Source organism: Pristis pectinata, chromosome 8, assembly GCF_009764475.1.
Source record: "Pristis pectinata isolate sPriPec2 chromosome 8, sPriPec2.1.pri, whole genome shotgun sequence".
NCBI lineage: Eukaryota > Metazoa > Chordata > Chondrichthyes > Rhinopristiformes > Pristidae > Pristis > Pristis pectinata.
Genome location: NC_067412.1, coordinates 1,813,543 through 1,829,012, shown reverse-complemented (window position 1 = coordinate 1,829,012; position 15,470 = coordinate 1,813,543). Strand labels below are relative to the sequence as shown.

General features: G+C 43.4%; 1 protein-coding gene across 4 annotated transcripts in view; it reads right to left on the bottom strand.

The window, feature by feature from the left end:
* The window catches only part of xpo6 (exportin 6), a 129,235-nt gene that overhangs the window by 58,128 nt on the left and 55,637 nt on the right, over window positions 1-15,470 (bottom strand). For 3 of the 4 annotated variants that reach the window (XM_052020742.1, XM_052020746.1, XM_052020743.1), the window contains exons 5-6: window positions 11,389-11,548; window positions 3,645-3,722 (exon numbers count right to left, since the gene is read on the bottom strand). In XM_052020742.1, the coding sequence (XP_051876702.1) occupies window positions 3,645-3,722; window positions 11,389-11,548 (238 nt within the window). The remainder of the gene's footprint in view (window positions 1-3,644; window positions 3,723-11,388; window positions 11,549-15,470) is intronic. The other variant, XM_052020745.1, reaches the window with a different exon arrangement.

The following is a 15,470-nucleotide window of genomic DNA, read 5'->3' as shown; positions in this document are numbered from 1 at the left end:
GAGAATCCAGATAACAGATGGTGTTGGTATCTTCTGAAGGAGGGTGATATAGGCTCATTAATCACAGCTGATCTGTCTGAAGGTGGTCAAGGCAGATGGAGGTAAAGGAGAACAAAACAAAAGCAAGGCTGGAACCATGACATGGAGAACACAGCAGGTGCCAAAATCTGAAAGAAAAGAGAATAAACTGTATGTCTGACAGCATCTGTGGAGACAGCAAAATTGAGTTACTAATTGAGTTACAGGTTAATGACCTTTCATCAGAACTGACAAACTGGAAAGGCTGGTTATCTGAAAATTTTGAAATCAGTACAGATGACCCCCGTGTAACAAATATTCAGGTAACAGAAATTTGTCCTTATGGAATTCTCATATTATCACCAAAAAAATCTGAGATACGGAATAAAAATTCGCTCTCACAAAATTTAAGTAAAGAAAAATTTATTTTTTGATGTACGCACAGATGACATGGTTTTGCATTACAGAAAATTGTGATACAGACAGTTTTCTAGGAACACAACCCCCACTCCGTAATGCAGTGGCCGGGTTGCTTGTACTGAATCGAGTACTACAGTGTGCCTAGATGGAAGATGAGGCGTTTTTCCTTGAGTTTATACTAGGCTTTGTTGGAACAAGAGTTAAAAAAAAATGATCTAAACTGAGTGAAAATGCAAGACAGTCTGACACAAAGGGATCTGGGGACACTAGTGCATGGAACACAAGAAATTAGCATGGAGGTACAGCAAGTTATTTCGGAGGCTAATGGAATGGTGGCCCTTACTTCAAGGAGTGTTGAGTATCAAACAAAAGTGAAATCTTCATACAACTTTATGGGGCACTGGCAAGATCGTAACTGGGGTACACTGAGTTTTAGTCTTCATATTTAAGGAAGGATGTGCTTGTATCAGAGGCAGTGCAGAGAGGATCACCCATAGATTCCCAGGATAAAGTGAATGACACTTGAAGAAAGATGGAGCAGGTTGGGTCAATACTTATTGGACTTTGAATGAGAGATGATCTAACTGAAACATAAGAGTTCAGAATGCCCTCTTAGGAAAAAACGTGCTAAGAGGAGTCATTACAGCATTATAAAATAAGAGGAGTGTTACTGACAATGCTGCTCTGCTGGGAAGCTGCATCAACACATGCCCTTGTTGTGTTGGGAACTTGGTTGGGGGCTCAGCCCTGTTGGCACTCCTGCAGCTATGAAACAGTTCAAGTGATCTCATTGTCATGTGGCTCGGTATGGAGTGAACCACTGAGGCAATGTGCTGTGGCTGCCTGCAAGAGCTGGGGTAAGTGATGTGGCCACTCAGCATCGAGATCCAGGCATGGCTCTGCTTCTTAGACAGCATGAAGAAAGGCTGAGCAGGTCGAGTCTAGTGTAAGTTATTGCTGGGTTTATGCAATGACAGCTCCATGTGTTGACAGACTGCCCAGATCCTGTGGTCTTTCTCATCACCTCCCATTGGATGTGTTGGAAGCCGCTGTCTCCTCATTCCCTTTGTTTAGCTGCATAGCTCTCCTGAGCCGGACATTGTAACAAGCTCAACAGTAACTGCTGACCATGTATGTTTGAACTACAGGGCCCAGAGCACCATAATGAATCAGCACTCTGCAGGGCAGTGCTGATCCAGGTAGCAGTGCACAGGATTCTGAGCGGGGTGGGGGGGGTGGAAATCGACAGGGTGAACGCTGAGAGGATGTGTTCTCTCCTGGGGATATCTATAATTAGGGGACATAATTTCAGAATTAGGTGTCACACACTTCAAAATAAGGGGGTCTTTTCTTCTCTCAAAGGGTCATGGTTTTCTGTAATTCCCTATCTCCAAGAGTTGTGGAGGCAGCCATGAAACATATTCAAAGTGGAAATTGACAGACACTTAAACTACAAAGTACGGGGAAAGGGCAAGAAAGTGGTGCTGAGGGCAAGATCAACAATGATCTTACTGAATGATGGAGCAGAGTCAAGTGGCTGAATGGCCTGTTCCTGCTTCTCATGTTCCTTCTTAACCATGCAAGAGACCAAAGAGAGTGAGGTGGAGAATTAGTGACAGGCAGCTGGAAGCTCAGGGTTATCCTTATGGATTCAATGCAGGTGCTCCACAATGCAGTCACCCAATCTGCATCTGGTTTCTCCAGTGCAGAGCACTAAATACATTACACTAAACTGAAATAAGTACAAGTAAATCACTGCTTCACCTGAAAGATTGTCTGGGTGCTCGGTTGGTGGGAAGGGATAGAACTGTAATGTTACAGTGCTGTGAAAAGGAGTGATTGCTAACGGGGATGAGAGAGTGAACCACGGAGTCACGAAGAGAATGGCCCTTTTGAATGCCGAAAACCAGGTTCATTCTTTCATCTCCACCAACCACCACTTCCCTTCTCATGGTACCTTCCCACACACCTGCAGGAGATGCAATAGCTGCCCTTCAATCTAGTGAGCCAAACATTCCTTCAGATGAAGTAATGATTCATCCACACTTCTTCCAACTGCATTCAGTGTTCACTCCGCTACCTTCTCTTCACTAAAGAAACAAGTTGTAAACTGGGTGACTATTTCCAGAACTCTTTTGTGCAGTCCACACGTACGGCTCTGGGCTTCCTACTATCTGTCATCAATTCTCCATCCCAGTCTCACTCTGACCCGTCTTTGGTCTCTGACTGAGTTCCACCAGATGATAGTGCAAGTTTGAAAAACAGTACCTCATCTTTCTGAGCATAGTACACACCTCCAGATTCAATACTGATTTCAAACATTTCAGATAACCAGTCTGTGTGTCAGAGCAAACCAGTTCTGATGCAAGATCATTACCCGTTACCTCAACTTTCATCTCTTCACTGATGCTGCTTCCCTGCTAACTATTTCCAGCATCCTTTTCTCATTTCAGATTTCCAGCAATTACTGAGTTCTCTCTCTCAGATCCAGCAGTGACTTGCTTCATTCTCTACACTGTTCTCTTTAATCTCCCTCTATTTACACCTCCTTCACCCAATCACAAATGGTCTTTGACATCTCTAGTTTCTCTGCAACTTAAAACACTTGTTTATTCATCTTTACCGCTTCTGATGAAAGGTTGCCAACCTGAAACATGAACCATTTCTCTCTCCACAGATTCTGCTCAACCTGCTGAATATTTCCAGCATTTTCTGTTTACATTTCATATTTCAAGAACCTGCAGTTTTTTTACTTTTCATTAAAACTCCAGTCTTGTTTTAAATCCCAGTTACACTCCAATAAGGGAGAAAAGGTATTGGTATTGGTTCATTATTGTCACTTGTACCGAGGTACAGTGAAAAACTTGTCTTGCATACCGATCGTACAGGTCCATTCATTACAAGACTCCGGTTTCTTAAAGACAATGAGTTTGCGCAAAACACAATTACTATGACAATGCAGTTTCAAGTTTCCCCCGAACTTCCTACAGTGCAGAGTTTTACTCTCCATCTGCCTGCTATATACCTAATTATTTGAGAATAAGTATCTTACATTGATATGCTCATTCCTCAGAAACAACATCCCAACAACTTCAGAACAAATCTTTTGCGGTAAAATGGGCTTACTTAATGGGAATTACCTTCCATTGTTCAGACTGACTGGTCATATCCAAGTGACAAACATTACAACCAAGAGCAAAACCTACCACTATTTCCTGAAGTTGGGGAGGGAGGTGGAGTTGCAGCCGTAACACTGTTTTTATCCCAAATGGTCTCTAAAATACCTGAAAAGAAAAACATAATTGAGAAATTCTAACCCTTGTGTGTAGAGTTTACTCATGAACATTAACTAGCGCCACAAAATTAACTTAACCCTGAGTTACAGGTGATGATCTACAGATGGTAGAAACTTAGAACAGTAACAAGATGAGCAACAATCATAGTGTGGACTTCTAATTTGCCTGTTCATCCTCCAAATTAGCGCTAACCAGAGGGATGCAGTGCTTTCTCTCACAAGTTCCCTGGTGAAGAACTTAACTTCAATAGTAACAGTGCCCTTAATACCAACACGCCAGTCCTTAGTTTAGGTTATTTACCTTCCCTATAAAAAGCTGGCCCAGTTCTGTAACTCAGGTTGCGTGGCAGATTTACACATTCAGTTTCTATGGCTCAAATAGCGGAGACAGTTACTTAAGGACAGCTGGCCAACAGCAAAATTCACTGACAGGTACCGTCCTCAAAGCGCAATGCAAATTACATTATTCAACACTTCAGAGTTGCAGCCCCACTTGCACAATTCTTATCATTTACAGGACATGCCCGGGTAACGAATGGGTTCCATTTTTACAGACGCCCTTAAGTCGATTTTGTCCATAAGTCGGAAAATACACACACAACAAAAAACACTCGATATGGTAACCATCCCTCCAAATATTATAATGAACGGCATCATAAACACAAGACTGATAAGGAAGAACAATTACTAAAAGTGCAGAGAGAAATGAAACCAGTTCTGCCTTTCGTAGGAACAAAAATATGCATGTATGTCAGACTTCTGAGTTTAATAATATTATGGGAACTCGTTCGTATGTAGGGGTTTCTGTAATTTGGGCGTTCGTAACCCAGGGATGGCCTGTACTAGAAACAATTAGCAGAAAAGCACTACAAAACAGTAATCAAATCCGTTATATTTTACCGAGTCTTGTGATGAATGCCGATTTAGTGTTGCACAAAAGGCTCACTAACACAGTTCCCTATTACTGTTTACAAGTATGTTTCACATTGTGCACATCCTTGTTGAACTGAATAACTACTGGCTGCTAAATGGATCAGTATAAATGCACACGTCCAAGTAGCTGCAGCAGCTCCAACTAGGAATCATTCACCACATCTACATTCTGGCAATAGCTCCCATAAAGATCTGTTCAATTTCAAAACACTCAGTAGAATGTTACAAAATAGGAAGTTTATAGAACTTGGGAGGAAAACCACACAAGTGACCTCTTTACCATATACTGAACTGAAAGAAAACCTCGTTTACATTTACAAGACCAAAATAAGTAATTTGGAAAGGGGTGATTTAGAGTACAGGGTCAGAGTTGTACAATGTCGTAACAGGCTATTTAGCCCACTGTATCGATGTCAACCATTGTGGCTAACTATACTAATCCCATCTCCCTCTGTGCCCTGCTCATTCAAAGACCTGCTCAGATGCCTCTTAAATGTTGTTACTGTTCCTGCCTCTTCCACCTTCTCTGGCAGCTCGTTCCAGGTACCAACTACTGTGTGTGTGAACAGTTTACCTCTCAGATCCCCTTCAAACCTCCCCCCTCTCATTTTAAATCTATGCCCTCTTACTAGCCACTTGATCTATGCCTCTCATTATATTGGTCCAAGGTAAACAGACCCAACCTATCCAATCTCTTCTGATAACTCCAGCCCTCCAATCCAGGCAATACCTTTGTGAATCTTTTCTGCCCCCTCTCTAGCTTAATCACACCTTCCCTGTGCAGCCTAACCAATGCTTTGTACCACTGGAACAGGACATGCCACCTCTTGTACTCAATGCCTTAGCCGATGAAAGCAAGCATGTCATGTCATACCTTTTCTTCACCACCTCATCTACCTGTGTACCTCTAGGTCTCTCTGTTCAACACAGTCCCCAGGGCCCTGCCATTCACTGTGTATGACTTGCCCTGGTTTAACCTCCCAAAATGTATCACTTTGCATTAGTCCAAGTTAAATTGCATGTCGTTTCCTTGCCTAGTAAATCCACATCCTGTTACAATCTGTTATGAGCCAGGTTGCTCTTTGGTGAGTGTCCCTTTGTAGTGCGGTAGTGTGTGGGGCTTTATGTGACTGCTACGAGTGGGAGTGAATAAACGTCTATAACTGGAATGATGTACAAGTCTGAAGGGGGATTCACTGACATGCTGGCAACTGCAGAGAGGGAGAGGGGGAGAGGGAGAGGGAGAGGGAGGGAGAGAGAAGTTGGTAGCACTGACTGCCAGTCTCTGTATCTACAAGTGAAGCACAATCGTTGCGACCTTCACTTTACAAATCCATGTATGGATTCGTGGAGCAATCTGTGGAGTCCACTTTGTCGTTAACTTGTACCAGGAATCAGGTATATCTGTGGGCGGCCACATATCAAGTGCCCTCGAAGTGGCAGATATCTCTGACTAAAAGCAACAGAGTTCTTCAGCGATTGAGGTGCTGTATTGTGGAACTTGTGGAATTCGTAAATGCCTTCTCTCTACATTCTAATGCGGTTTTCAAGAGCCTCTGCTATCGTTTTGCTTCATGACTTGCTGAACTGAACTTTGAGAACTGTTCTTAGACTTGGGGTTTGGGAACTTGCCACACACACACTTCGAGTTATTTTGATCAATGTCTGATATCTAATGTTTTCATTTCTCTTATTATTACAAGTAGTTATTAATAAATAGATTCTAACATTTAAACATGGCTCATTGTGTTTCTATTGTTGCTGGTACGTAACAAAATAGTCATGAAGCAAAACGATGTTATATCCTCAAAGAGCTCAGCAAATTTGTTGAACACAATTTTCCCCTCATCAAATCATGCTGGCTCTGCTTGATTGTCTTATGATTTCCATGTCCTGCTATCAGCTCCTTAATAACAGATTCCAACATGTGCCCAATGTCATGTTAAGCTAACTAGCCTATAGTTCCCTGTTCTCCACCTCTCTGCTTTCTTGAATAATGGAATTAGATTTGCAGTATTTCGATCCTCTGGGACCTGTCCAGAATCTTGAAAATTTTAGTAGATAACAACCAATACATCCACTATCTTTGAAACTACTTCCTGTAAGACCCTACACTATATAATGACCCTTTTAAATTCTCCAACCATACAAAGACATAGCTTGTGTAACAGGGTAAACATTAATCACTCTGTATTGATGTTCAGTTACTACTAATTCAGCATAGTAAAAGTTAAATGTTGTGCATGTGAACAGAGTTCTATTGATTCAGTACTGAAGTTTAAGGTGGTAATTGTAGAGTGGGGCACAGACAGTTCAAGACAGAAGGAAACCAGAGTACCCAAGAACCCAGAAAGGAGAAGTGCAGAAATCTTGGAAACGACAGAGAAGGTTACAAACATCATGGCAAAGCAACAGGGAGACTCGAAAACAAGGGTGCGAATTTGTAGGGTGCGTACTGAGTGTAGGTCAGCAAGCATGGGGTGATGAGTGACTGAGATGAGCAGAAGTTTTGGAGGAGCACAAGTTTATGTAGAGCAGGTGAGATTCTGGTCTGAAGTGTGTTGGAATATTCTAGTACAAAGATAACAGAGACCAGGATGAGCGTTTCAGCAGCAGAACAAGGTGGAGCAGATGAAGATTACTTTATCAGCAGATTGTTAGTACTGGTTCCCAACAGTAAGGGGTCCTCACTGTATATCAGCAGAGTTACTATTAAGTCATAAGTTCTTCAGCTGCTCTTCCTCATTAGGTACTCTTACCTACTTTATTTCAAATCCTTGGGTACCCTGAGCTAATGAAAATTTATTAATGTTAGGACTGAAAATATCAATTCTCCCAGTATCCATGGCCTCACTGGGGTAGTGGTGTTTCATATTTCTACAATATTTTTAAAAGACCTTGTAAATCACTGTCTGGCCAACCACAACATTTAAAAATATAAGAAAGATTAGCGGGAGCTCCTCAAGCCTGCTTCATCACTGAACTTCTTTGCACAACCTAGGATTGACCTATAGTCCACAATTCTATCTATCGCCACTTTGAATGTGCTTAATCATCCTCAACAGTTCTGGGGGTAGCCAAAGATTCTGAACCTAAGAAGAAATTGTTCTACCTTAGCGCAGACCCCTGCCTCTGAAAACATATTCTAGATTCAATCTCTCAACCTTTCATCGTTCGGCAACCTTGTGAACCTTCTCTGAACTGCCTTCTATGCAAGAATAGATGATGACGATGATTTATTAGTCACATGTACATCGAAACACACAGTTAAATGCATCTTTTTGCTTAGAGTGAGTGTTCTGGGGGCAGCTCACAAGTGTTGCCACGTTTCCGGTGCCAACATAGCATGCCCACAACTTCCTAACCTGTACGCCTTTGGAATGTGGGAGGAAACCGGAGCACCCGGAGGAAACCCACGCAGACATGAGGAGAATGTACAAACTCCAATTACAGAAGTTATGGTATATGCAACCATCCAGCCTGTACTAGTTCAGTGCGAGAGCAATCCTCTGCCCTCTTCCCCTAACCATGCAAATATCTTCCTCTCAGATGTTCATCCACTTCCCTTTGAATACTACATTGAAGCTCCCTACTCTACTACCCCAGACCCTACCTACTTGGTGGGCAAAACAAAGTCTCTCTCAGGTCACCTTGTTTCTTTTGCTAATCACCATCATTCTACATCCCCTTGCCCTCGACCAGTCTATCAAGGGAAACTGTTTCACTCTTCCTTCTTCATTTTTCAGGACCTGAACACTTCTGCTAGGGCCAGCATTTATTGCTAACTGTCTTTGAGGCGATAGTTCAGTTACTGAGTTAACTCAAATCAGTAGTTGATAGATTTCTGATTATTAAGGGAATCAAGAGCTATGGGGGAAAATGACACAGATAGAAAGTCAGCCAGGTTCAATGGTCAAACAGACTCACGGTGCCAAATGACCTGCTCCTGCTCCTATTTGTTATGTTGTTATATTATTTTTGTGGGAAAGACAAATCTGAGCAATTTGCCACATTATACATGCCCGTGTTGTGACGGTACTGGTCGTAGAGATGTTGCTATTTCAGGTCTGTGGTACTGCAGCTGGGATATTGTCTGATCCCATAGCCTTTGCTGTATCCAGGGCTCCCAGCCATTGCTTGGTACCACATGAAGTGAAACAAACTGGATGAAGGCAGACTTCTTTGATGATGGGATCTCTGGAGGAAACTGGAAAGGACCATCCACTTAGCACTCTGGGGGAAGATGACTGCAGATACTTTGGCACTCACATACCAGGACCTGCCATCATTAAAGACAGAGATGTGCTTGGTCTTCTCCTCCCGTTAACCATTTAATAGTCTACCAGATGTAGCAGGCCTGCTGAGCCTGATCTATTGGTCCAGATCACTTGCTCCATCTGTTGCAACTTCGCCACTTTGGCACCTTGTTATTAGGTGTGTCTTGTGCTGCTCCTGTCATGTCCTTCTGCACACCTGATTGAACCAGACTTTTCACCTGAAAAGTCACGCAGTATTCCTGCAGCCACTTCTTTTAAGATCTTGTGATGCAGATCGTCAGGTCCAGTGGTCATAGCCTTTAGTCCTATTATTTTGCCAAATAGTGAGAGTTCAGGGCCAATGCAGATGGGTAACTGATGGCTGGCATTAATATGATGGGCCAAAGGGCCTACTTCTGTGCTGTATGACTACGGCAAGATATTCATTACACAGAAGGCCATTTGGTCCATCCCAACAGCCCCATTCCCCTTCCTTACTTTCCTGTATATTTGTAACTTATTCTTTTTCAAATGCCCATCATTACTCCAGGCACAGTAGTGTAGCAGTTAGCGTAACGCTATTACAGAGCCAGTGACCCGGGTTCGATTCCCGCCACTGTCTGTAAGGAGCTTGTACGTTCTCCCCGTGTCTGTGTGGGTTTCCTCCAGGTGCTCCGGTTTCCTCCCACATTCCAAAAGACGTACAGGTTAGGAAGTTGTGGGCATGCTATGTTGGCACTGGAAGCGTGGCGGCACTTGCGGGCTGCCCCCAGAACACTCTACGTAAAGATACATTTTACTGTGTGTTTCGACGTACATGTGACTAATAAAGAAATCTGAATACTCACTCAAAACCTCTGCCATTTCCTGACTAACCATTAACTCCCAGTATCATCTTCCAAGGGAATGATGTCTACTTTCTTTCCCTCTTTTATTGCAACAGCTTGTTATCTGTTTTTAAATACTTCTTGCTAGTTTACTGAAAATCTAGCTTGTCCCTCTATTTACTAGTCATTCAGTGCAGTCTCTAAGATCTCCACAACATAGCTATATCAACTGATGTTGGGGTGGAAGTGAAGAGAAATTTAAGTTGCTTCTGTTATAACCCACCAACTCACTGACTTGCTTAGAGACTTGCACATTATGGAACACCATCACATCTCCCACAACATTTAACGTGATGAAGTGCAGTCTCATTCACTTTGTAGAAAATGGTAACCATTTTATGCAAGGGATCCCAGAAAGCACAATGGGATAAAATACCAGCAAGTTTTTTGGTTGAGATCAATTATTCTATTACATGGGGTAAAGTGGAACACTTGGTACACAGGTGACTGCCAGATAGGTTCTACCCCCCTCATCCCCCCAAAAGCACCAATAAAAATTTGCAAGGTTTGAAATTTGAGAGTTACAAATCCTACGTTTTATACATTTGATGCAACTACATGCACAGGGAAATCACATTTATAATACCCGTGATATCTTTTGGACTCCCTCAAACATTTCATGATCAATATAGTCATAAGAAAATATGACAAACACTTTTGAGGCGAATGAACAGTGATCATTCTGTAGTGTTGGCAGAGAGGAACGCTGACACAGATATCAGGACCTCTAGGCCCTCCATTTCTGACTGAACAAGTTGATGTAGCCCTAGTTTAACGTCCTATAAACGTCAGGGAAAGGGAAGTCAAAACAAAAATGCTCTGAAATCCAATGGATTTTTCTGTGTCTCCAAAATGATTATAATGCCCTGCCCAGTTTAATGGCCTGCTAACACTGATTACTTCAGTAAATGAAAAGAGCCAGCTTCATTGCAAAATGCAGTGGTTTACACTGATAAGGCTATTTAATGATCCCAGACCAATTAGGTCCACAACCTTGATCTCCGGAGTACCTCCTCTGGTTCCACAAAAGCATAGAGAATAACATGACTAAACATCACTTGGCCTACAATCTGTTCTAACTCTTTGATAGAACATCCAATGCTAATCCAACTGCCCAGCATTTTGGCCATAGACTTGAATCATTGCTTCACTTTCTCATAAAAAGGCACGAGTCTGTGTCCGATGTAGCTCAGCCAGACAGATGATTCCTCCCACCCCCCCCTCACTTATCAAACACTGCCTCTATGGAGAACTTGCCCATTATTCCTGTACCAGTGCTGGCTTTTCAACTGGAGGAATAGACACAAATCCCATTTTATTGCTCTTCCCTCATATTTACTACATTTACTTATTAAAACATAAAACATTTAACCCGGTTTTCTTTCAAATGGTCAATAATCACCATCCCGATAACTGTATAGTGATTCAGCCCATGTTCTAGCAGCTTGTGAGATTAAAATATTATCGTTCCCTACGGTTCAAACTATAGTGCTGTTCTCATTATTTACCTTGCAGCCAGTTAAAAGAATCTGCCGAGGTTTACCTAACATTGCTCTATGACCTCCGCTCTTACACTGACCTGTGAGAAGACCCAGTACTGTTGGCACCTGATCCAGCAGCAGTTTCCGGAGCTCCTCCTTCCGTGCCACACTGAGGTCCTCCCGTGGGCACGCCAACTCCTCCGAGGTAGTCTTCAACATGATTAGACCCAAAGGCGTGGTGGAAGGAGCCTGGATTAACTGAAATGGGAAAACATTTTAGTTCGTGGGAGAATAAGATAAATAGCCAAAGTTATAAGGCTAGAACATTAGCAATTACTGGAAGTAATTCCCCTCAGCAGATTACAAAGCTTACTTCTCATACTATCACTATCTTTCAAATCAAAGGACATTGAAACCAATCAAGTACTAATATGATCAGCTAAAAACAAAAACAGGCAATCAAATAGCAGCTAACCACAGTGGGAAACAAACAGGTTTCTATTTTAGACGATACGAAAATAGGTGTCATGGTTGATGAAGATGGTTATCAGGATTCAGAGAAGGATCTTGAATAGAGGGGTCAGTGGGCCAAGGAATGGCATATGGAGTTTAATTCAGGTAAGTGCAAGGAGTTGCATTTTGGGAAGACAAATGAGGGTAGGACTTTCACAATGAACGGCAGGACCCTGGGGAATGTTGTAGAACGGAGGGATCTAGGAGTACAAGTACATGGTTCCCTAAAAATGGCATCACAGGTAGACAGGGTGGTGAAGAAGGCTTTTGGCTTGCTGGCCTTCATCAGTCAGAACACTGAATATAGAAGTCGGGATCTTATGTTGCAGTTATACAAGATGTTGGTGAGGCTGCATTTGGGATATTGTGTTCAGTTTTGGTCACCCTGCTAAAGATGCCGCTAAACTGGAAAGAGTGCAGAAGAGATTTACGAGAATGTTGCTGGGACTTGAGGGACAGAGTTATGGAGAGGTTGAGCAGGCTAGGTCTTTACTTATTGGCATGTAGGAGAATGAGGGGTGACCTTATAGAGATGTACAAGATCATGAGGAGCATAGACTGGGTGGATGCACAGTCTTTTTTCCATGGTTAGGGAATCAAGAACTAGAGGACATAGGTTTATGGTGAGAGGGGAGAGATTTAATAGGAATTTGAGGGGTAACTTTTCACCCAGAGTGTGGTCCATATATGGAATGAGCTGACAGAGGAAGTTGTTGAGGCAGGTACATTAACAACACTTAAAATACACTTGGACAGGTCCATGGATAGGAAAGGCTTAGAGGGACACGGGCCAAACGGGAGCAAATGGGACTAGCTTGGATGGGAATCTTGGGTGGCATGGACCAGCTGGGCTGAAGGGCCTGTTTCCGTGCTCTATAACTCTAACTGATGTCCGATTCAAAGAGATAGATAATATTGTAAGGGTAAAGCACTGAATATGTCAAATCAAATGAAGTCCTGCTTTTGTCCAAGTGACCTCACATCTCATGTCAGACCCAAACAACTGAAGGGAATGAACCAGTCTGACGATTTCAAACACTGAGCAAGAGTCACTGCACCATTAAAAAGGCTGATGGTTGGTGTTGACTCTCCGGCTACCCTGACATTTTTGAGCTCAGACAGGTTCAACTCTACAGCTGCACACCAGCTTTATCGATGGTCTGAAACAGCACTGGCAGACAACAAGCAGTTCTACCTGTGACTACAAATGATACAGTTAGGTTAGAAGTAGTCAAAACACTTTTTTCTAAATTTTGAAAGCCTGCTGGAATATTAACTTTTACTTCAAGAACTTGATATAGTCAGTGCTGATTCAGTGGGATGTAGGGCATGTTTCTGTCCCGCTCTACGAGTCTATAAAAAGGCAATTCAAACATGAAGGGGTAATTCTGCTGTTGTTCAGAGATTTCTTCAGATTCCATTCCGATGACCATGTTCACCATGGATTATGTCACCACCATGAGAGACTTTAAGATTTTAAAGATTTCATTATTAGTCGCATGTACATCGAAACACACAGTGAAAAACATCTTTTTGTGTAGAGTGTTCTGGGGGCAGCCTGCAAATGTCACCACGCTTCCAGCGCCAACGTAGCATGCCCACAGCTTCCTAACCTGTATGTCTTTGGAATGTGGGAGGAAACCAGAGCACCCGGAGGAAACCCACGCCGACGCGGAGAGAATGTACAAACTCCTTACAGACAGTGACCGGATTTGAACGTGGGTCGCTGGTGCTGTAAGGCGTTACGCTGACCGCTATACTACCGATCAGCAAGTGTGTTGAGGACTGTGTACCAAAGAAGACAATACGGGTGTTCCCAAACTGGAAACCACGGATGAACCAGGAGATTCACTCCCTACTGAAGTCGAGGACTGCTGCACACAAATCTGGTGATCCTGACTGGTACAAGAAATCGAGATATGACCTCCAGAAAGCTATCAGGGATGTCAAGAGACAATACCGACTCAAAACAGAGTCCCAGACCAGCCATCAGTTATGGCAGGGCTTACATGCTATAATGGGTTACAAAACGAAGCTGGGCTGCATAGTTAACAACAGCGCATCCCTTCCTGATGAGCTTAAGGCATTCTATGCAAGTTCTGAACAGAAGGGGAGTGGATTGTCACCACCCACCCTGACAGCTTCCAATGCAACTGAAGCCATGGTCACCGTCGAGGACGTAAGATCAGTTTTCTAGAGAGTGAACCCGAGGAGAACATCTGGCCCAGAAAGCATCTGGCCCAGATAGCACCCCTGGCCAAGTGCTCAGATCTTGTGCTGGTCAGCTGGCGGGAGTATTTGTAGACATATTTAACCTCTCCCTGCTTCAATCTCAGGTTCCCACCTGTCTTAAGAAGACCACTATCATCCCGGTACCAAAGAAAAGCAAGGTAACATGCCTCAGTGGCTCTGACAACCACAATCATGAAGTGCTTTGAGAGGTTGGTTATGGCATGCATCAACTCCAGCCTATCAGACAATCTCGACCCACTGCAATTCACCTATCGCCAAAACAGGTCTACAGCAGACACCATCTCCCTGGCCCTACACTCATCTCTGGAGCATCTGGACAGTAAAGACACCTACGTTAGACTATTGTTTATTGACTACAGCTCTGCCTTCAATACTATAATTCCAAGCAAACTCGTCACCAAACTCCGAGACCTAGGACTCAACACCTCCCTCTGTAACTGGATCCTTGACTTTCTGACCAACAAACAGCAATCAGTGAGGATAGGCAGCAATACCTCCAGCACGATTATTCTCAACACTGGTGCCCCACAAGGCTGCGTCCTCAGCCCTCTACTCTACTCCCCATATACTCATGACTGTGTGGCCAGAGTCTGCTCTAACTCCATCTACAAGTTTGCAGATGATACCACCGTTGTAGGCCGTATCTCAAATAACGATGAGTCGGGGTACAGGAAGGAGATAGAAAGCTTAGTGACATGGTGTCATGAAAACAACCTTTCCCTCAATGTCAACAAAACAAAAGAGCTAGTCATTGACTTCAGGAAAGGGGGCGGTGTACATGCACCCGTCTACATCAACGGTGCTGAGGTTGAGAGGGTTGAGACCTTCAAGTTCCTGGGAGGGAACATCACCAATAGCCGGTCATGGTCAAATCATGTAGATGCCACGGCCAAGGAAGCTCACCAGCGCCTCAACTTCCTCAGGAAGCTAAAGATATTCAGTATGTTCCCTTTGACACTCACTAACTTTTATCAATGCACCATAGAAAGCATCCTATCTGGATGCATCACGGCTTGGTTCAGCAACTGCTCTGCCCAGGACCACAAGAAGCTTCAGAGAGTTGTGGACACAGCCCAGGGCATCATGGACACCAGCCTCCCCTCTTTGGACTCTGTCTTTACCTCTCGTTGTCTTGGTGAAGCAGCCAGCATAATCAAAGACCCCACCCACCCAGGACATTCTCTCTGCTCTCCTCTTCCATCAGGTAGAAGATACAGGAGCCTGAGGGCACATACCACCAGGTTTAAGGACAGCTTCTATCCCACTGTGATAAGGCTATTGAACGGTTCCCTTATATGATGAGATGGACTCTGACCTCACAAGCTACCTTGTTGTGATCTCGCACCTTATTGTCTACCTGCACTGCACTCTCTCTGTAGCTGTGACACACTGTACTGTTATTATTTTTACCTGT